The sequence below is a fragment of the Cyprinus carpio genome, chromosome A2, assembly GCF_018340385.1.
Source record: "Cyprinus carpio isolate SPL01 chromosome A2, ASM1834038v1, whole genome shotgun sequence".
In the NCBI taxonomy this organism is placed as follows: Eukaryota; Metazoa; Chordata; class Actinopteri; order Cypriniformes; family Cyprinidae; genus Cyprinus; species Cyprinus carpio.
In genome coordinates, this window is record NC_056573.1 from 27,529,892 (window position 1) to 27,551,933 (window position 22,042).

Consider the following 22,042-nt stretch of genomic DNA (forward strand, 5'->3'; position numbering starts at 1 on the left):
AATGTATTTATTTTTTTCTTTTTTTATTTTTTTTTTTGTATTAATTCTTTTTGTATATTGTTTCTTTTGCAATATTATGTTCATAAATAATTGTTTAATAGTGATTTATTTATGTTGAGTATTTATTTTGTCACACACAATCATGTGATCATGTGACTGTGTGTGTGTGAGAGAGAGAAAGAGTGTTCATAAATACTTGATAAACAGAGATTTAGTTAGGGGGAGAGAGCGAGAGAGAGAGAGAGAGGAGAGCGGGGAGCGTGTGGGGTGTTAGTGCTGGGGGGATGGTGGACTGTGGTGTGTGAGAGGAGGGGAAAGGGAGAGAGAGAGAGAGGGGAGAGTGTGTGTGTGTGAGAGAGAGCGGAGAGAGAGAGAGAGAGGAGCGAGAAGAGAGGGGGGGGAGAGCGTGTGTGTGTTAGTGCTGGTGTTGTGAATGTTTGTTTGTGAGAGATCATGTAAAGAGAGAGAGAGAGAGAGAGAGAGTGTGTGTGTGAGAGAGAGCGAGAGAGAGAGAGAGAGAGCGAGAGAGAGAGCGTGTGTGTGTTAGTGCTGGTCATGTGACTGTGTGTGTGTGAGAGAGAGAAAGAGAGAGAGAGAGAGAGAGGAGTGTGGAGTGTGTGAAGGGAGAGAGAGAGCGAGTAGAGAGAGAGAGAGAGCGAGGGGGAGGAGCGTAGGTGTGTGGTTAGTGCTGGTCATGTGACTGTGGTTGTGTGAGAGAGGAGGAGAGGAGAGGAGAGAGAGAGAGAGAGAGAGAGAGAGAGAGAGAGAGAGAGAGAGAGAGAGAGAGAGAGAGTGAGTGTGAGTGTGTGTGTGTGTGTGTTCGTGCTGGTCATGTGACTCACGATCTTGGGGTCGGCGGTGATGTTGTTCAGGTTCTTCTCCTCTCCTCCGGCCTGGAGATAAAGTGAGCGGGCGACTAGTGTGGCCACCTCAGCCAGAGACTGAGAGAGGAAGAAAGTCTGGGATGAGTTCGGCCGCACTGACACTGAGTACAGCAGTGAACACATCAGCAGCAGTTACGCACCTTGGCCGCGTCCGTCTCGTACACCAGCTGCTCGTCTGGAGTCAGGCCGGGAGGATACGTGACGTTCAGGTTCTCTGCGTCGTCGTACATGCTCTCGTAGTATCTGTATCAGGTACAGATGACAAAAAACATGCTAAATGTGTCTTCAGACGCCTAGTCATGTTAAAAACAGCTGCAATGAGACTTCTGAGGAAGAACTCGATGCTGGTTACTCGATTACCTTTTTGTTATAGTTATAATTATATTTCTGGGATGTGACAAATAAATTACAATTTTATTAAAATATTTTTATTTTATTTATATACTATATTTTTATATTGTTTAATTTAATTTAATTTAATTTAATTTAATTTAATTTAATTTAATTTAATTTCCAGATTAGCAAGGACAGGAATGAAAAATTAGAAAGGAAAAAAAAAAAATAAATTCAGCAGAATATGGTATTTCCATGGCACATTAAATAAAATTAAAATATATTAAAATAATCACAATAGCAATAATATTTCAATGAATAATGTATAATAATGAAACAATAATAATCAAAATACAGTAGAAATATTTTAGATGTTAAGCACGTCACACCGCAGAACATCAACTAAAGTATTTTATGTTTGTTCTCAAAGTTATATACAATTTCAGATTTACTAACACTTAAAAATGACACCAGAATATGACGTGACGGATCAGAATAAGTCACGATTCTCATTATTACTGTTCCTGAAGATCATGAGAAGAGTCAAGAATCACAGACTGATTGTTTTTTGTTTGATGTTTGTTGGTGATTTGTTTTTTTCTGCCAGCACCAGGCCTGGGATCCGTCTCGCTCGCAGGAAGCGCTGGAAGGACGAGGGCGGCAGCGGCTGACTGACCGACGGATGATCCACTGTGAGCTTCAGACCAGCAGCAGCAGACTGCATTCTGCTCATCATCTCCGACACCTGAGAGAGAGAGAGTGAGTGAGGGCGAGCGAGCGAGAGAGAGAGAGAGAGTGTGAATGAGGGCGAGCGAGATAATGCATGAGAGAAGAGAGAGAGTTTCCCCTCCTCCTCACTCACCTCTGTGTCCACACTCTTGTTTTGGCGGGATACAGGGTCAGAGTGCATCCAGAGGCTCCGCCCACTGCGCAGGCCGACCTATGAGAACACAGGAATCCTGTTACTAACTTGCAGCATCTCAAACAACAAAAGACAACTGAAACAGACAAAAGCCAACTTCAGTGAGGAACTAATGACAGAGCAGATCATGTTAAATATTAGACTACACACTTCTCTATCACTCATTCATATCATTTCTACTCTTGTGGCTTTTTTGGTTCCTTGAAATCTAATATAAAGATATTCCAAATGCACAGTCAAACAGAATATGAAAAAAACATTTATGAGATAACGATAATAAAAATAATAATAACCATAATAATAATTTTATATTTTCGATAATTAATTTTATATGTCTTAACCTTCTGTACAGTGCATCAACCTACAGTTATTTATAAATATGCTATATAAATAAACAACAAATAATATAAATAAATAATAACCAAAATAAAAACATCATAATATTATTGTTAACAATAGAACATAAATAATCATTATAAAACATAATAATACTAACAACATAATATAAATAATATATAAATAAAAATACTGTTATTGTCATTATTAACAATAACAATAAAATAAATAATAATATTAATCATAATAATAATAGAACATAAATAAATTGAACCAGCATGCTTTTTTTAAAATGATATAATAAATAATATAATAATAATAATAATATAATAATAATAATATAATAATAAAAATAATAATTGAATATAAATAACCACAATAACAATAAAGATAAATATTATAATAAAAGAATATAATAAACATGGATGTGTTCATACCTGCCCAATTTCCAGCATGGAGTGCACATTGTTCATGTCAATAACAAAATCATTTTTTTCCATGTCATACACCATTTTTGAGCTGCCAATGTAGTCAAAGGCTTCCTATGAGAGAGAACGAGAGCTTGTAAAAATATATAAAACTGTAATAAAATACACAAACAGATGCTCACTGCATACTTCTATTCATACAGCATCTCCGCTGTAGTGAATACTAGTGCACTGCATACTACATCCAGCGATAAACAAACAAGTCACATGACCTCATTACCTTACATGTGTAACAGAGAGTGGTTACAAATGTTAATAATCGCATCATCTTAAATCCAATTTGTATCAAAATGTCTTCATTCTCGCAGTCGGATCTAATTATGATTGAAGAATAATGATGATGCTGACCCCTTGGAAGAAGCTGAAGAAGATATTGCGAGGGGGCGGGGCTTCTTGAGTGACAGGATAGAGTGCTTGAATGGTGGCCAATAGGGTGACGATTCCAGACACGGTTCCTTCGGCGGCCGGAGCCTGCTCCCAGAAAAACGACCTGCCGTCGAGCTGAGACACAAAAGAGGAGTGTTCGGTTCAGAGCTGGAAGGAACATTAGTGGTGGTTGGTGCTTTATTGATGTATAGAGTTTTTTAGTTGGAAGTGTGGCGGCGATGACGACGCTCTCGTCGGCTGCGTGGCCCTTGGCGCTGTTGTTGAGGGGCCGAGTGGACGTCCAGACGTTAAAATCACTCAGCGGGTCACACAGGACTTCTGACAGGAGACGAGACACAGGGAAAGCAGGTATGAGGCTCATAAACAGTGTGCAGGTGAACAGATTTCCTCTGTGGGAGGGTCTGCTATAATGGCAATTTTATTTACAAAATGTTTTTAATTTACAGAAATTAGGGGTGTGCACAGATTAAAATGAGTAACCAAAATAATCATAATTAAAAATAATAATAAAAAATAATGCTGAATGTTCTTAAATGTTCCTGCTCTTTTTATAAGGATATAATGACAAGCAGTGGTCGGCCGATATTTGGCTTTTTAAAACATCGGCATCGGCTGATAAGATTTTCATCTGTCTGTTTTCTCATCTGTCTGTCTATCTATCTATCTATCTATCTATCTATCTATCTATCTATCTATCTATCTATCTATCTATCTATCTATCTATATGTCTGTCTGTCTGTCTGTCTGTCTGTCTGTCTGTCTATTGGTCGACCACTAATGATAAGTATTTTTATACAATAAAAATATAAAAAATATATTTTTACTCACAATGTCTACCTTATAAAATATTTTTGAGAGCTTAAAATAATTAGAAAAATAAATATTTATTTTAAAATTGCCCTTGCTGTTTAAAGATTTTATCAATTTCAAGATTTTTCCAGGTCTAGAAATCTGTTATTTGAGACACTATTACAATTTCTGGAAATATTTTAGTTCCAAGCTTTATATATATATATTTTATTGTATTTTTAATTTCATTTTAATTTAAGTTATAGTTTTAGTAATTTTGATGTGCGTTTTTGTCATTTTTATTAGTTTTCCTTTTTAAAATTATGTTTATATAGGTTAGATTTTTTATTTTATTTCAGTTTTAGTTATTTTAGTACTTCAGCTTAAACTAAACAAAAATGACAAAAGTTGCCTTGGCAACTAACTAAAAAAAAAAACAAAAAAAAAATTAATATTCAAGTGATAAGTTTGTGTATGTGTATGTATTTATAAATATTTTTTTCACTCTCGCTCTCTGCTAGCAGGGTCAAAAAAATTTACTTAACTGAAAGGGGAAAAATTTATTTTTCAATCTTATATTTTTTTTTCTTGTTTAAGCCTCAATTTTGATACATTTCTCAGAAAACAAGACTTCTTATCTTTCGGCATGTGCTTTGTGTCTAATGATGATGATGTGTGTGTGTGTGTGTGTGTGTGTGTGTGTGTGTGTGTGTGTGTGTGTACCTGGGTTGATGCTGAATCGGTTCTGCAGGTCTGTGCGTCTCATGCAGGTCACGGTGTCGGTCACAGCATGCATGTGTGAGAAGAGCTGCATGGCACACAGCGGATACTGAGGAGCGCTTCCGTTCACACGCTGGTTATGATCCTCATAACACTGCAAACACACACACACGTGTCATACAGCGCTGTGATGAACACACACACACACCTGAGAGAGAGACACTCACCTTACGGAGGACCTGAGTCTGATTCTCGTCTTTCAGAGCAAACACAGGGAATGAGAAGTCTTCGTAGGACAGTCCGTTCCCGAGAGGATTCCACACGGTCCCGTTACAGTTCGCCAGATCAGAGCCGTAACTCTCACTATACACACCTGAAACACGAGAAAACCGTAATCACACACCGATGTGGGAAAGTGTTGTAACTGCTCAGCATTTCTTCACTTTTCCCATTCTGTTTCTATTTCTCCAAAAGTTCCTCATAAAACACTGTAAAATGAGATTTCCTCACTAAGTGTTTTTGTTTTGTTTTCCAGTGCAAATATCTACATATTCTTACATCAAGACAATCATTTTCTTGAGATGCAAAATCTCATAAGACAGGATAAGAAGTCTAGTTTCTTACAAACTTATCAAAATGTTTGTGCTTAAAAAACAAGACAAAAATATCTGCCAATAAACGTAATTTAAAGGGAAAACGACAATTTTTTAAAAATTAAGCATGAACCTCAATTAATTTTCATACATTTCGCAGAAAACAGGTTTTGCTATCTTTGCTATCTCGCACGTGCGCTCTCTCGCGCACGCACTCTCGCGCACGCACTCACTCACACGCACACACTCACTCACGCACACGCACTCTCGCACACGCACGCACTCGCACTCTCGCACTCTCGCGCATGCACTCTCGCACATGCACGCACTCGCACTCTCGCGCACGCACACACACACGCACTCTCGGACACGCACTATCAAGCACGCACTCTCATGCACGCACTCACACACACTCTTGTGCACGCACTCTCGCCGCACGCACTCTCACGCACACACTTGCACACGCACTCTCACGCACGCACTCACACATGCACTCTCGCACACGCACGCACACACGCACTCTCGCACACGCACTATCAAGCACGCACTCTCGCGCACGCACTCTCGCGCACGCACACACGCACTCTCACGCACGCACTCTCTCGCACGCACTCTCTTGCACGCACTCTCTCGCACGCACTCTCTCGCACGCACTCTCTCGCACGCACTCTCTCGCACGCACTCACACACGCATTCTCGCACACAAACACTCTCACGCACTCTCGCACACGCACGCACTCGCACTCTCGCACACGCACGCACTCTCACGCACTCTCGCGCACGCACTCTCGCACATGCACGCACTCGCACTCTCGCGCACGCACACACACACGCACTCTCGGACACGCACTATCAAGCACGCACTCTCATGCACGAAATAATAGTATATACACACGCGCGCGCACACACTCACACACTCGCGCACCTACACACTCGTATATACACACACGCACGCACTCACACATGCACTCTCGCACACGCACACACGCACTCTCGCACACACACTATCAAGCACGCACTATCAAGCACGCACTCTCGCGCACGCACACACGCACTCTCACGCACGCACTCTCTCGCACGCACTCTCTCGCATGCACTCTCTCGCACGCACTCTCTCGCACGCACTCACACACGCATTCTCGCACACAAACACACACACGCACTCTCGCACACTCTCACAAACACACACGCACTCTCACACACAAACGCACTCTCTCGCACGCACTCACACACGCACTCTCGCAAACACACTCTCTCGCACGCACTCTCTCGCACGCTCTCACTCTCGCCGCATGCACTCTCACGCACACACGCACTCTCGCACACGCACGCACTCTCTCGCACGCACTCTCTCGCACGCACTCTCTCGCACGCACTCTCTCGCACGCACTCACGCATTCTCGCACACGCACTGTCTCGCACACGCACTCACGCACACGCACTCTCTCACACAAACACACACACGCACTCTCTCGCACGCACTCTCTCGCACGCACACACACCTGTGTTCTGGTTGGGGCAGGTCGTGTGAGGTGAGAAATTATCAGCAAGGCCTGTTTTTGAGATGATCACAGCGACTCCAGCAACTCTGGACGAGTTCTTCATCCTCATCATGACCGACCTGCAGGAGAAACACATCAGATCAGACACACAGAGACACACACACACACACACACACAGACAGACAGGTGTTACAGCACCTGTTGAAGAAGGCCGTCTCCATGATCACCATGTACGGAGGATGCGGTCCTGAGCTGAGGATCCAGTCCAGGTCTGATTCGGTCTCCAGCACATGGAGGACTCCTGTATCTCCCGATATAGACGCTGAAGGACGAATAAAACAATGGACCATACATCACAGCCATCCGAACACAGAGTTTGAAATACACCGCAGGATAATGAATGACTCACACTGGCAGCCGATCTGATGAGTGGCGTTCAGGAGTCGCACACACGGAACCGTCTCATTGAGTACGACATAGATCTTCTGTTCCACCGAGCTGCACAAGACGCCTGCAGCAGCAGAGACACATCACACACGAGTCATGCTAACCGCGATTACAGTATTATTACTCAGACAGTGCACACTACATACTGTCGCTGATCTCTTTATGCATTAAATGTGTTCTGCTTTTTTCACACTGATTCAAACTAAACTGAACTATTTTGACTTTTCTAAAATATACAAAATTAAGAAAGTATAAAAATTACTTAGAATAGAATAATAAGTAAACATAAAAACATTAACCCCTTAAGCATATATAAGCATATATATATATATATATATATATATATATATATATATATATAAAAATGTCATATCACTATCTTTGATAAAATAAAAACTATCAATTTATGCATTTTTTGTGTTTTTTATTTATTTACCTACCACTAAAAGTACCATATTTTTTATGTAAAACATGCTTATTTTATATTATTTAATATTTCTTTTACTTCAGTAAAAAATAAATAATTCCATAAAGTTCAGACAGCCCAAACCTAAAAATTCTGGTGATGTATGATGGTATAAAAATATAAAAATATCAAAAATATCAATATTTGACCTACTTGCATATTATAGACTGAAATCTAAAAACCATTGTGTAATGAACGATCTCCAAACCTCTTAAGTTAAAATAGTAGATTTAAAAAAATAAATAAAATAATAAAAATGTTACGCGTGAGACTATACAAAGATCCCAAAATATGCTTACAGACAAATCTGACCACGCCATAAGGAAAAGACAAAGTAGGAGACAGATTAATAATTTATTTCTAACACAAAAAACTAAATTTCAATAATTCAAAAAAGTAAAAACTTTAGAACGCAACAAAAAAAATACAATATATATATTTTTTTTTTAAAATTTACAATCCATTGTTCTCACTTACATACATGAAACATGCTTTAAAAAGTTAATTTTCGTGTATAAATCACAAAACCAGTGAAGTCTGCATATATCAAAACTCGATTTAACTGAACTGACATTAAGAAAATATAATTAATCTTTATTTTTCTAAATAATTGTCCTATCCTATCATATTAAAGATTATGAAATCATGGTTTTGTGAGGTATTTAATATATAAACCCACGGTAGAGCGACGGTAAGAGCTATAATGCATGATCTCGATGATTATTCACAATATTTACATGCTTCTTCATAAAATCAATGCGAATGAATTAATTCATGAAATAATTCATTCCGGGCCTGAGCGAGAGAACAATATTCGTCATCTCGCGACCGCACGGAATCACAACTCAACAGTAAACACTCGTATTTATACTCACACGTGTAGAATAAAGCGCTGATTAGAAGTTTAACGCAGTTTATTGATATTAAATCTGTCATCTTCCTCATTTACAGATCAGCAGCGTCGCGCTTGGGGCAGATTTCGTGTTTTCTTCCGGTTCCGGCTCCTTCTCGGCGGCGCCGCGTTATTACATCACGTGTGTGACGCTAGGGACGTGTAACGGAATTACGTAATTTAATTACAAAATAAATGTAACTGTGATCTGTTACAGGCACTGAGAAAAACGTGTAATTAAATGACAGTGACTTATGAAAATGTTACTGATTACAAAGGATGAATATTTTCACACATATACAGATTTGATTGATTTATTTCCTAAATTGCATTATTCAACTATATTTCTTATGTTTTTAAATCAGTTTTTAAGCGATATCAGAGGTTAATTTAAGTGATGAAGAAAGTCTGGCAGTAATTTAACCCTGCCTGCTTTAAATGATTAGTTGAAAACATTCATTAGAAATTTAGAAAAGTACTCAAATGTAATCAGTTACATTACAATAAAGTAAAAATGCATTTTTTTAAAACTAACCACTCGCTTTTAATTTTTATAAAGTCACGTGCACTTTTTTATTCAGTTCTAATTTTCTTTTTGCAGCAAACACAAGCAATGCTTTCCTTTGACACACAATCTAAAAAAATCAAACTTTAGTTTATTTCACAGTGCATATATACACCTTTAAACACTGCATTGTGATTTATAAAATAACATTTCCTTTTTATTTATTTTTTTAAGTTTGAGTTTAAGGCCAAAATTCACATATCACCAACAAGCTTCGATAATCAATTTGTGGAGGTAGTTAAAAAAAAAAAAAAACAAGAACCTGGAAACCAAAGTATATTTTTGGCGTAATTGTATATTAATACATGGATTAATTATGTAATATGCACTTATATGCCACATAACACAATAAAGTCCAGAGACACGATACACATGCCTTGACTTTATTTAGAGGAATAAAGGAGGATACAATCATAACTATAAACTAACGTAATGTAATGATACACTCATGTCACGATTCGATACATTTCACGATACTGATCTCATCATACAATTTCTTGAAGCTGAAAACACAGAATTATTATTTGAGACGATAATGTCACTGACTAGATATATTTTAAATAACGTAGGCCGCTTTTTACCGCTAACATAAGACATCTGGAATTACCAGGAGCTACAAATATCCCCCGGGTTCACACACAAGGTTTAAGCCTAGACTAAAACATAAATCTGAGCTGTTTCAACTTAAAAAAAAGACACTTGCACTGACTGGTGTTAAAGCACATCAGTGCCTGTGTTTTGTCTCAAGATGCACACCACTAATGTTTGTTGCTATAAGGCATGCACTTAAATGTCCTAATTGAACTACGGCCTAATCCTGGTTTAGTCTAAACCCTGTCTGTGAATCCAGGCCTATATATAGAAGTTTAGTCTAAACCCTGTCTGTGAATCCAGGCCTATATATAGAAGTTTAATGTAACACTGATACTAAAACTCGTCAAACTTGAATTTTTTCTAACACACTAAATTTCATTTGGCTGATATAATGCTGATATAATTAGTTTTTAGCTTTGTTTTTGTTGATGTCCTATAACTTCTGGTTTTATCTGATGTTATAAAGCACACTGGTGTTCCTGTGGCTCAGTGGTAGAGCATTGTGTTAGCAGCGCAAAAGGTTGTGGGTTCGATTCCCAGGGAACACATATTAGGTAAAAAAATAAAAATGCTAGCCTGAATGCACTGTAAGTTACTAAATGCATAAATGTAAATGGTCAGCTGCTGTTGTTAACGGTGCGTTATAAACGATGAACCGGTCACTGGATGGAGCAGCGGGTCAACGCTGCAGCTTTGGCGACTCCAGCAACCACCCAAACGAAACCCCATCCTTCTGCAGCTAACAGTTTAGACAAAATTGACGCCGCCAACCCGGCTTCCACGGCGGGAGCTGCAGGGAACAGGAACGCTAAGAGAACCGGCGCAAATGACGCTCCGATCCCCAGCAAAAACATGGAGAGCAGAGTCAGCATTTTAATATGATCTGAAGAAAACTGATTCTTCGGTCCTCCTTCGCTCAGTCTCCTCTGCTCCTCTTCTTGGATCCATGTGTCCAGGTCCTCCCGTTCTTTCTCTTCTCGTTCCTTTCTCTTTCTCTCCTCCTCCATCTCTCTTTCTTCTAGTCGTCTCATGTTCTCCAGCTCCGTCTGCAGAGACACTGTGAACCGTCTCAGTCTCGCTGGGATCGGCTCCACGTTCTGATCTTCTTTCAATATATCCGTCTCAATCCGATCAATCCTGGCTTGAATGCGTTTCTTTCTTCGTTCAGTTTCTTGCCTCTCTTCATTGACGTCAGAAATGAACGCACGCCAACGAGCATCAGCCATTTTCTTGACCTCCTCCTTGATTTTCCTCGTTCTTTCAGCAGTTTCTGCTTGTATTCTCTCTTCTATTATCTTCTGGGCTTCCTGCATGGCTTCTGTAACTTCATTAGTGAAGGGACGGTTCTCATTCACAGCCAGCAGCTCGTCCACTTTCTGCAGGAGTCGACTCACTTGTTCTGGGTTTGTAGGGTTTGTGTTGTCGAAGGCCACGAAGCGCCTCCCAAATCTCTTCACGAGGTCCCGAACTTTTCGATTTTGTTTCAAAACGAACCTTTCGATGGATTCTCCTCTGAGTTTGTCGGCGTGTGAGAATATCAGGATGCTGTGACGATCGATATCTTCACTGAACATCTCCAGAATCATGTCTACGGTGCGCTGCTGCTCCTCTGTATATCGATCTATCGGTATGACGAGCAGAACAGAAACGCGTGAGGACACAGGAGAAACTCAAGGCCAGGCAATGAATGACCTCCTGTCGCAGTTCTTCAGCTGTCAGATCGGTGTCAAAAAACCCAGGTGTGTCCACAAGAACCAGCTTTCGTCCTTCCACTGTTCCACGTTCTCTCCTGCACTCTTTAGTGACTGAACTCATGCTCACTTCAGCATCAAATCGATCTTCTCCCAGGATGCTGTTTCCTGTTGCACTCTTCCCTGCACCGGTTCTTCCCAGCAGAACCAGACGCAGTTCATCCGGAGCTGGGTTCACTGCGAGCGCATCGCTGCCAGATGAACCTTGTCTACTCATGCTGGGAGGACTTTGAGTTTGAGAGGGTGAACAAACATTTCGGGTGGATCTGTTGCCCTCATTTAAGCTTCTGTTGGACCACTGCCTGTGGTGACTTTGCAGACCCTGTGGCGTCTTTGCTCCTGAGGAAAAAGTGTTCGTTGTTGAGAAAAATGATATTCTACAGTTGCGTATAGGTTTTAGGTTTCTGTGGTCATCTCATACGTGAGGGAATTCAAATACAACACTCACTTGATAAAACTCCCACTGTAACCCTTTCTCATAACCTAAGACAAGACTAACAGACCGAGCCACATATGTGTCCCTGGAGCACAAAAGCAGTTTTAAGTCTCTGGGTTATATTTGTAGCAATAGCCAAAAATACATTGCATGGGTCAAAATTATAGATTTTTATTGAATGCCAAAAATCATTAGGATATTAGATGATTTTCTCAATATTTAGATTTTTTTGCACCCTCAGATTCCAGATTTTTAAATAGCTGCATCGCAGACAAATATTGTCCTCCTAACAAACCACACATCAATGGAGAGATTATTTATTCAGCTTTCAGATGATGTATAAATCTCAATTTAAAAAAAATGACCCTTATGACTGGTTTTGTGCTCCAGGGTCACAAATATGATCTGCTGTGCTCAGACTAACTGATGCTGGAGACATTTATTTAGTTAACTGTGTAAGATGCATATATTTAAACAAATGATAAGTTGTGACAAAATGCAAGAACAACGTAAACAGCATCTGTTTAAATCAATATAATAATAACCAAGTAAATGCTATTAAATGATTAAACACATGTAAAAGGCATAGTTACAGTACCTTGGTTGGACATGTGTGTAGTTTGCTTTGTAAGTTCTGCGTGAAAAGGCTCGCTGTGAGTTTGTGATGCTTGACTGTAGTTTAGAGAGAGGCAGGACTTCAACAGAAACGAAACTTTGCACGAGCTCAAGCGATGATGCAACTTTTTGATTGGATTTTAGATTGGTGCTTAGTGTGAGTGTGTGCAATAAAAAATAATAAATGCATTTATATTTATTTACAGATATATTTAATGTAAGATATGCACAGAAGGGTTTATTAATAACTTTAATTGTGTATTTTTCCGTTAAATGCATCCACTAGAGGGACACAGTGAGCTGTTCCAGAAATGAACTGACATCACTGATAAACTCCATTCAATACTGATTATTAATTACATATGATGCCTTTTACACGCATTCATTTCTTTATCATTTAACAGCTTCACTGCATTTTTATGGATGCAAAAAACAAAACAAACAAACAAATAAAAATAAAAATAAAAAACAGCTGAAAAGTCATGTATGTAACAAGAAAAAAAAAACAAGCAATTTTAAAACTTTGAAAATGATTTAAAAATTGACTTATTTAAAATGAATTTAAAACAGTTAAAATAGAAAATGAGTTTACATAAAATACAGTGAATACGTAAGATACAGTGCAATCAGTTCAGACATATTTAAAAATTGACTTATTTAAAATGAATTTAAAACAGTTAAGTTTTGAGTCTAGATTTAAATGTGAATAGTGTTTTAGCACATCTGATCTCTTCTGGAAGCTGATTCCAACTGCGGGCGGCATAGTAACTAAAGGCGGACTCCCCTTGTTTTGTGTGAACCCTTGGTATTTCCAACTGACTCAATCCTAATGATCTGAGTGCTCTGTTAGGTTTATATTCAGTGAACACATCTGCAATATATTTCAGTCCTAGATCATTGAGTGATTTATAAACGAGTAAAAGTACTTAAAAAACTCAATCCTAAATGTAACTGGAAGCCAGTGTAAGGACCTGAGGACTGGTGTGATATGCTCAGATTTTCTGGTTCTAGTCAGAATCCTGGCAGCAGTGTTCTGGATGAGCTGCAGCTGTCTAATCAGGTCTTCTTGTGAAGGACGGTGAGGAGACCATTACAATAGTCCACCCTGCTGGTTATAAAGGCATGAACAAGTTTCTCTAAGTCTTGACTGGAAACAAAAGATCTAATTCTTGCAATGTTTTTAAGATGATAGTATGCTGATTTAGTTACTGCTTTGACATGAGTACTGAAACTAAGGTCTGTCTCCAGAATCACACCAAGATTCCTGACTCGATTTTTAGTTGTTTGACCCCTAGAGTCAAGGTATGCATTCACCTTGAAGAACTTCATCTTTGTTTCCAAATGCAATGACTTCAGTTTTCTCCTTGTTTAACTGAAGAAAGTTCTGGCACATCCAGCTATTCATTTCATCAATACATTGGCAGAGGGAGTCAATGGGGCTGTAGTCATTTGGAGATAAGGCTATGTAAATCTGTGTATCATCAGCATAGCTGTGATAGGCAATTTGGTTCTTTCTCATTATTTGACTTAGTGGGAGCATATACAGGCTAAACAAGAGTGGTGCCAGAATTGAGCCTTGTGGGACTCCGCATGTCATGGACGTCCATTAAGACTTATACTCTCCTATACTCACATAATAGCCTCTCCCTTCTAAGTATCACCTGAACCATTTGAGTACCATCCCAGAAAGCCCGACCAAGTTTTCCAGTCTCTCTTGTAGTATGTTATGATTGACAGTGTCAAACGCAGCACTGAGATCTAGCAATACCAGCACTGATATTTTGCCAGAGTCAGAATTTAAGCGAATATCATTTATTATCTTGATGAGTGCTGTCTCTGTGCTGTGATGTGGTCAGAAACCAGAATGAAAATTGTCCAGGTATCCATTTGAGTTTAAGTATTTGTTCAGCTGATTAAGGACTACCTTTTCTATAATTTTGCCTATAAAAGGAAGATTTGATATTGGTCTATAATTGCTCAAAATGGGTGTTATCAAGATTGCTCTTTTTCAGGAGGGGCTTAACAAACTGCAGTTTTTCAGGGAGTTTGGAAATGTCCCAGAAAGAAGTGAGGCGTTCACGCACTTCTAAGAGATCTGCTTCTAAAACAGTTTTAAAACACTTTTGAAAAAAGATGTGGGAAGTGTGTCAAGATAGCATGTTGACGATTTTAGGTGCTGCACTATTTCTTCCAAAATTTTGCTATCAATTGCTTCAAAAATGGACATAGTATCTTTTTGATATTGCGTCCAGATCTGTCTGACCTCTGCATTACTTGAGGATGTGCTAATCGCCTTCCTGATATTAATGATCTTCTCAGAAAAGATGGAAGCAAACTCATTGCATTTGCTAACTGAGAGCATTTCACTGGGAATCTGACTTGGGGGGTTTGTCAGTCTCTCAACAGTAGCAAAAAGAGTTTGAGTGTTGTTTAAGTTACTGTTTATAAGGTTTGAGAAGAAATTCTGTCTAGCTGTGGCTACATTCACATTAAAAGCATGAAGGCTGTCTTTATAGATGCTATAGTGAACTTCAAGTTTCGTCTCAGTGGTAGCAGAGATCAATATATCAAAGAAAATACAGAAGTGATCAGATAGTGCTACGTCCTTAATAACAATGGATGAAATGTTTAGACCCCTAATGATGATTAAATCTAGGGTGTGTCCACCTTTGTGTGTGGGTCCATGCACATGCTGAATCAGGTCAAAAGTGTTTAGAACCGTTATCATTTCTTTTGTAGTTTTGTTTTCTGCATTATCTATGTGAATATTAAAATCCCCTGCAATAGCAAAACAGTCAAACTCTGAGGAAATCATTGATAGCATTTCTGTGACCTCTCCAACAAAGGCTGGAGAGTATTTTGTAGGCCTGTAAATAATGATAAACAGAATGCGTGGAGCACCTTTCAGCACAATTCCTAAATATTCAAAAGACAAGTACTGACCAAATGACACTTGCTTGCATTGATAGACATCTTTAAACAGAGCAGCTACACCTCCACCTCTCATAACAGTCCTGCAGACACTCATGAAAGTAAAGTTAGGAGGGGCTGCTTCATTGAGGACTGTTGCACTGCAGCTGTCTTCTAGCCATGTTTCATTTAGAAACATAAAATCCAGATTGTTTGTGGTTATAAAGTCATTGATTAGAAACGATTTATTTTTTAGTGAGCGAATGTTTAAAAATGCTAACTTGATGGCAGAGCTTTGTGTCTTTACATTAATCTTAGTTTGATGCATAATAGGCCGCAGATTAGATGAGTTTGCCCTTCGTCTTGAAAAGGCCTTGGACTTTCTATCACGTGATAAAACTGAAATAGAGAAAGCTACAGGCACACTGGGTTCCCGCTTGTTCTGTAAACATTTGTGAATGTTGCTGTTATTATACCGGGGACCCGACACATATCACTGAGAGCTGCTATCAGTTGTTTTTGGTTCACCTACAGCAGATGGAGGGTTGGGGCTCTCACAGGAGCAGGGCCCACAGGCTTTGGTGGTTGGGGGGCCCGCTGTTTTTTTGGTGATATTTACGGGCTTGCAGCGAATGAGTGAGAGAGTTTAGTACCAGCATACACCAATTCCTCCATTTTCTGTGAGAAGCACAGAAGTGGAGATGCTGGAGAGAGGGATAATGTGTCCGGTGAGAGGGGCTGTGGCTCTGGTGTTTCCGGTGACTGTGATATGTTGTCCTTGCTTCCCCGGCTGTTTTCCAGAAAGTCGTCCTTGGGTGCTGAGTCTTGTAGTTGTTTTGATACATCACAGTCTGTCTGTGAGGAGCTCTGCGGGCAGGGTTCAGCTGGGATAGTGTCTATCAGCAGTGCTTGTTGTGGCTGCATGGTTTTATCAGTGTCCTTGTGGGATATGTCAACCACATGATGACTCGGACCTGGTGTGTGTGTGCTGAATGAATTGAGCACTCTAGCACCAAGTTTGTTTGGGTGGAGGCCATCATTCTTCCCCACATGGATGATGATTCGATTTGCAGTCTTGTGCTTCATCAGAATGTTCTGAAGTTCCTTTTTCACATCAGAAACCGTTGCTTGAGGAAGGCAGCATGTTGTTGTAGTCCTGCTACTGATGTTTCTGATAATAGAGTCACCCACTATCAGAGTCCTGGGCTCGGCTGCGCTCTGAGCTGAATGCCGATGTCTGCTCGACCTTGAGCGCCTGTTAGTAGCGGTGTTAGCTGCTGGCTGATCCGATCCATGTTTAATCACATTTGGGGATTCCTCACCCGCATTCATTAATGCTTCAAATCTGTTCTCAAGATGTATATACGGTGTGGTAGAATACCAGTATTCATAAGCCTTGTCATAGTCGAATCTGGGGTAGAGAATTTGTTTTCGTGACAGAAGCTCCGCAGTGCAACAGAATGACAGTGACAAAACAAAAAACACATAATAAAGAATAAAAAATACAAAAAAATACAAATAAGTAGGTAAGAAGTGACAATATACAAACTGACAATTGTATGGCAGGTATATTACAATGAGCAGTTGTGTATGTACAGGTATGTTATGTGCAAAAAAATTTAAGGTACACTAAGTATGTGTTTTAGATAAATAAGTGTATGTGTATGTAAATATAAATAGTGTTTTTGCCTGAGGGAAGAAACTGTTCCTGTGTCTGGCCGTTCTGGTGCTCAGTGCTCTGTAGCGTCGACCAGATGGCAATAGTTCAAAGAGGAAGTGTGCTGGATGTGAGGGGTCCAGAGTGATTTTGCCAGCCCTTTTGCTCACTCTGGATAAGTACAGTTCTTGAATAGAAGGGAGGGTTGTACCGATGATTCGCTCAGCAGTCCGGGACTACCCTCTGTAGTCTTCTGAGGTCAGATTTGGTAGCTGAGCTGAAGCAGACAGTTACTGAAGTGCAGAGGATGGATTCAATGATGGTGGAGTAGAACTGTTTCAGCAGCTCTTGTGGTAAGTTGAACTTCCTCAGCTGGCGAAGGAAGTACAACCTCTGCTGGGCCTTTTTAACAATGGAGTCAATGTGAGTGTCCCACTTCAGGTCCTGAGAGATGGTGGTTCCCAGGAACCTGAATGACTCCACTGCAGTCACAGTGCTGTTCATGATGGTGAGTGGAGGGGGGGGGGTTGCAGGGGGGTTTCTCCTGAAGTCCACGATCATCTCCACTGTTTTGAGCGTGTTAAGCTCCAGGTTGTTGAGAGTACACCAGGCAGCCAGCTCTTTAACCTCCTGTCTGTAAGCAGACTCGTCTCCGTCCTGGATGAGGCCGATGAGTGTGGTGTGGTCTGCAATCTTCAGGAGCTTGACAGAGGGGTCCTTAGATGTGCAATCGTTAGTATACAGGGAGAAGAGCAGTGGGGAGAGAACGCAGCCCTGGGGAGCTCCGGTGCTGACTGTACAGGTGCTGGATGTGTATTTTCCCAGCCTCACTAGCTGTTGCCTGTCTGTCAGGAAGCTGTTGATCCACTGACAGACGGAGGAGGGCACGGATAGCTGAGTTAGTTTGGGCAGGAGGAGGTTTGGGATGATCGTGTTAAAGGCCGAGCTGACGTCCACAAACAGGATCCTCACATAAGTCCCCGGTCTGTCTAGGTGTTGCAGAACATAATGCAGTCCAATGTTTACTGCATCATCCACGGACCTGTTTGCTCGGTAAGCAAACTACAGGGGGTCCAGTAATGGTCCAGTGATGTCCTTCAGATAAGCCAGAACCAGTTTTTCAAACGACTTCATGACGCCAGACGGTAGAGCCCACAGGTCTGTAGTCGTTAAGTCCTGTTATCTTGGGTTTCTTTGGAGCGGGGATGATGGTGGAGCGTTTGAAGCAGGAAGGCACTTCACACAACTCCAGGACTTACAGAAACGAAACTTAACTCAAATACTGACCCATCAGACCTTTACTGCTCACACAATGATGTCCAGTGACTGTATAAAATACATTTATATCAGCTGATTCAGTTCTGCAGAGTTGCCATATTGGCCCACCGGGATACAATTTTTATTTGATTTTATCTTATATCAATAGTGTAGTTAAATAAAATCAATATAAAAGTATAAAAAGAACATAGGCTCCTGGGTGCCCTAATGTGAAAACATAAAAAAGTATCGATTAGGGGTGAAAAGGGTGAAAAACTCTAAATATTTCAAAATCATAATGGATAGAATATTGGGGATGAATCCAGTAACAGAAGGAAAGAGTATCGATCCTAAAATGTGGATATTTTTTTGCCTACCATGTAAAAAATTAGGTTTGTCTAGATATTGTCTATACAGTATGACTGCTTAAAACAATAACGTTATGCATTTGTGTATTTGGAGACTTTTTGTGGTGTTCAGTTGCTTTGATATGCCGAACCTAATGTTTTCTTTAAAATAGAAAGGACATTTGCTGTTAATTAATGACATTTTAATAATCAAGAAACATTTTAGTCTTGAAATATGAAGACAAACATCACATTTCTCATCTCTCTAGATTAACATGCACTGATAAATCATTCAGAACAGACCAGAAGCACGTGTCAGAAAACCTTTTTATGAGGATTTTAATTTTTAAAAAGTCTAACATCATGATGCTCTGTACTTTGACATAGGCTATGAGCATCAGAATTATTATCCTGGTAGTTACATATTACTCCAAAGCACTTTATAGAATATAACAGCGTTACCATAGTTTATGTACATGAAACAAGGTATTTTTTGTAACTTCTTTGTTACTGCAGTGTAAATGGTTTGATTTGCTCTGTCATTTAAAAACAAGAACCCGGAAACCAAACAGTTGCTTTTTCAAAACATATTTCATCATTTCGTCCTATACAATGTAATCAATAGTAATTAAATATGCAACATACCTTATGTTACATTATTGCACAATAAAGTCCAGAGATTACATACGCATTCAACTGATATGCATTCCATTCATTTAGATTAACATATGTAGCCTACATATGAAAATATGTACTAAATGTACCAACACAAGGAAAAAAGTGTAGAAAAATCAAGTAAACAACCCACTAAACTATAACATTTTAATTTAAAAGTATATGCAATCAAAAGAGAAAATGACTAAAATGTACATTGTGAAAAAAGTTATTTTGGATATCTTGAGGACAATAGTTTTAACAGTAAATTTAATCTTTCTTAACAGATTTGAGGATTCTCTCTAGCCTGCACTGTCCTCTGAAATTAAAAATTTAAAAATATGTGAAATCCAAGAGTTTGGCTGAGCATTTGACTCTTCTCTTCTGTTTTCTTCTGACCAAAGAACAAATTCTGTGTGCGAGATTGCAAATCCAAGCATTAACCCCAGCAAAAAGACAAGAAGGCCAAATATGCAACGTTTGTTTTTACTGAAAAAGGAAAAAAGTAGATTGTTCTGTCCTCCTTCGCTCAGTCTCCTCTGCTCCTCTTCTTGGATCCAGATCTTTAAGTCCTTCTTTTCATTCTCTTTTCTTTTAATTCTCGCCCTATCCTCCTCCGTTCTTCTTTCTTCTAGTCGTCTCATGTTCTGCTGCTCTCTGTTCAGAGATGGTCTGAATCGTCTCAGTCTCGCTGGGATCGGTCGCACGTTCTGCTTTTCCTTCTCGATATCCGTCTCAATCCGATCAATCCTGACTTGAATGCGTTTCTTTCTTCGTTCAGTTTCTTGCCTCTCTTCATTGACGTCAGAAATGAACGCACGCCAACGAGCATCAGCCATTTTCTTGACCTCCTCCTTGATTTTCCTCGTTCTTTCAGCAGATTCTGCTTGCATTCTCTCTTCTATTATCTTCTGGGCTTCCTGCATTGCTTCTGTAACTTCATTAGTGAAGTGACGGTTCTCATTCACAGCCAGCAGCTCGTCCACTTTCTGCAGGAGTCGACTCACTTGTTCTGGGTTTGTAGGGTTTGTGTTGTCGAAGGCCACGAAGCGCCTCCCAAATCTCTTCACGAGGTCCCGAACTTTTCGATTTTGTTTCAAAACGAACCTTTCGATGGATTCTCCTCTGAGTTTGTCGGCGGTGTGTGAGAATATCAGGACGCTGTGACGATCGATATCTTCACTGAACATCTCCAGAATCATGTCTACGGTGCGCTGCTGCTCCTCTGTATATCGATCTATCGGTACGACGAGCAGAAATGCGTGAGGACCAGGAGAACTCAAGGCCAGGCAACTCTGTATTTCCTCAAGTGTTTGATCTGAGTCAGTGAAATCAGGTGTGTCCACAAGAACCAGCTTTCGTCCTTCCACTGTTCCACGTTCTCTCCTGCACTCTTTAGTGACTGAACTCATGCTCACTTCAGCATCAAATCGATCTTCTCCCAGGATGCTGTTTCCTGTTGCACTCTTCCCTGCACCGGTTCTTCCCAGCAGAACCAGACGCAGTTCATCCGGAGCTGGAAAGGATGAACTAACAGTCTGAGCAGGTCTCTCGTTACTCTCGTTACTCTCACCTGAGGTTCTGTTTGACCTGTGCCTCAGTGCACCTGAGAAAAAATGCAAGCTTACAATCAATATTTGACTCATTGTGTGCAGTGCTGGGAGGGTTACTTTTGAAATGTAGATTAAATATTACAAATTACCCTTTTTACAGTTTTCCTGAATTACTAAAACACTAAACCCCAATCTCTGAACCAAATTCTCACTAGCTTAAACCAATTTGTCAAATAAAGCACTCTTTCTGTTAAACCATAAACATGTTCAGGCAGTTAGCCTCTTTTTGTAAATCTCATGCACTCTTTTTGCAAAACTCTAAACACGTTCTCATTCACTTAAACACATATCACACTGTGATGCATTTGTGCTGCAAAATGCTAAACACAAGCGGCAAACGTTTAACACAACTAAAGCACAGCTGTCATCGTTAACACACAACCATTCAAAATAGTTCACACTTGTTTTTAATGATGTGATCCAACCAGCTGTACAAAATATGAGGCAGTTCAGAGTGCACAAGTGACACAGGTGACTGAATGATGATACGAACAATAGATGGACACAGTCTGAGAAGGAGAGGAGGAAGAGGAGAGAAAGAGGAAGGTTTAGAGAGTGTTATCAAGGCTGGATCTGTCAAACCAGAGGGGTTTTTATTATTTGTCTAGCAGAAAAGACAAAATAACTTGTGATGTGGACAAAGTCCTCAGGCCATACTCAAGCACAGAGACATGATGCTGAGACAGAATGAATCACTCACTGACCCTGATTTTACAGTTGCACAACTTACAGTATTTGAGTGTGCTGTAACATGCGATTCATTTAGAGTTTTATTTGACCTTTTTGGCCTTTGCAGTTGGACTGCAGTATTTTTGCAGTATCCAAGTGCTGAATATACTGTATATACAAACATTCAGTACTATTTAATATTCAGCACAATACTA

General features: G+C 39.9%; 2 protein-coding genes and 1 pseudogene across 2 annotated transcripts in view; all 3 read right to left on the reverse strand.

Annotated features, from left to right (window-relative positions):
* The window catches only part of ncstn (nicastrin), an 18,087-nt gene extending 9,188 nt beyond the window's left edge, over positions 1-8,899 (reverse strand). The window contains 13 exon segments of the mRNA XM_042713678.1: positions 843-941; positions 1,025-1,129; positions 1,795-1,962; positions 2,080-2,157; positions 2,913-3,017; positions 3,312-3,467; positions 3,559-3,668; positions 4,863-5,013; positions 5,087-5,232; positions 6,955-7,073; positions 7,153-7,276; positions 7,364-7,465; positions 8,743-8,899. Of these exon segments, the coding sequence (XP_042569612.1) occupies positions 843-941; positions 1,025-1,129; positions 1,795-1,962; positions 2,080-2,157; positions 2,913-3,017; positions 3,312-3,467; positions 3,559-3,668; positions 4,863-5,013; positions 5,087-5,232; positions 6,955-7,073; positions 7,153-7,276; positions 7,364-7,465; positions 8,743-8,812 (1,533 nt within the window). The 5' untranslated portion in view covers positions 8,813-8,899.
* A 792-nt stretch (positions 8,900-9,691) lies between these two features.
* Positions 9,692-12,821, reverse strand: LOC109077150 (annotated as a pseudogene).
* A 6,379-nt stretch (positions 12,822-19,200) lies between these two features.
* LOC109057874 (GTPase IMAP family member 7-like) lies at positions 19,201-21,831 on the reverse strand. The gene is made up of 2 exons (XM_042768279.1): positions 21,816-21,831; positions 19,201-21,151 (listed from the first exon to the last, which is right to left on the reverse strand). Exons 1-2 carry the CDS (start codon positions 21,829-21,831, stop codon positions 19,848-19,850), a joined length of 1,320 nt encoding a protein of 439 aa, XP_042624213.1. The 3' UTR covers positions 19,201-19,847.
* Positions 21,832-22,042: the final 211 nt, after the last annotated feature.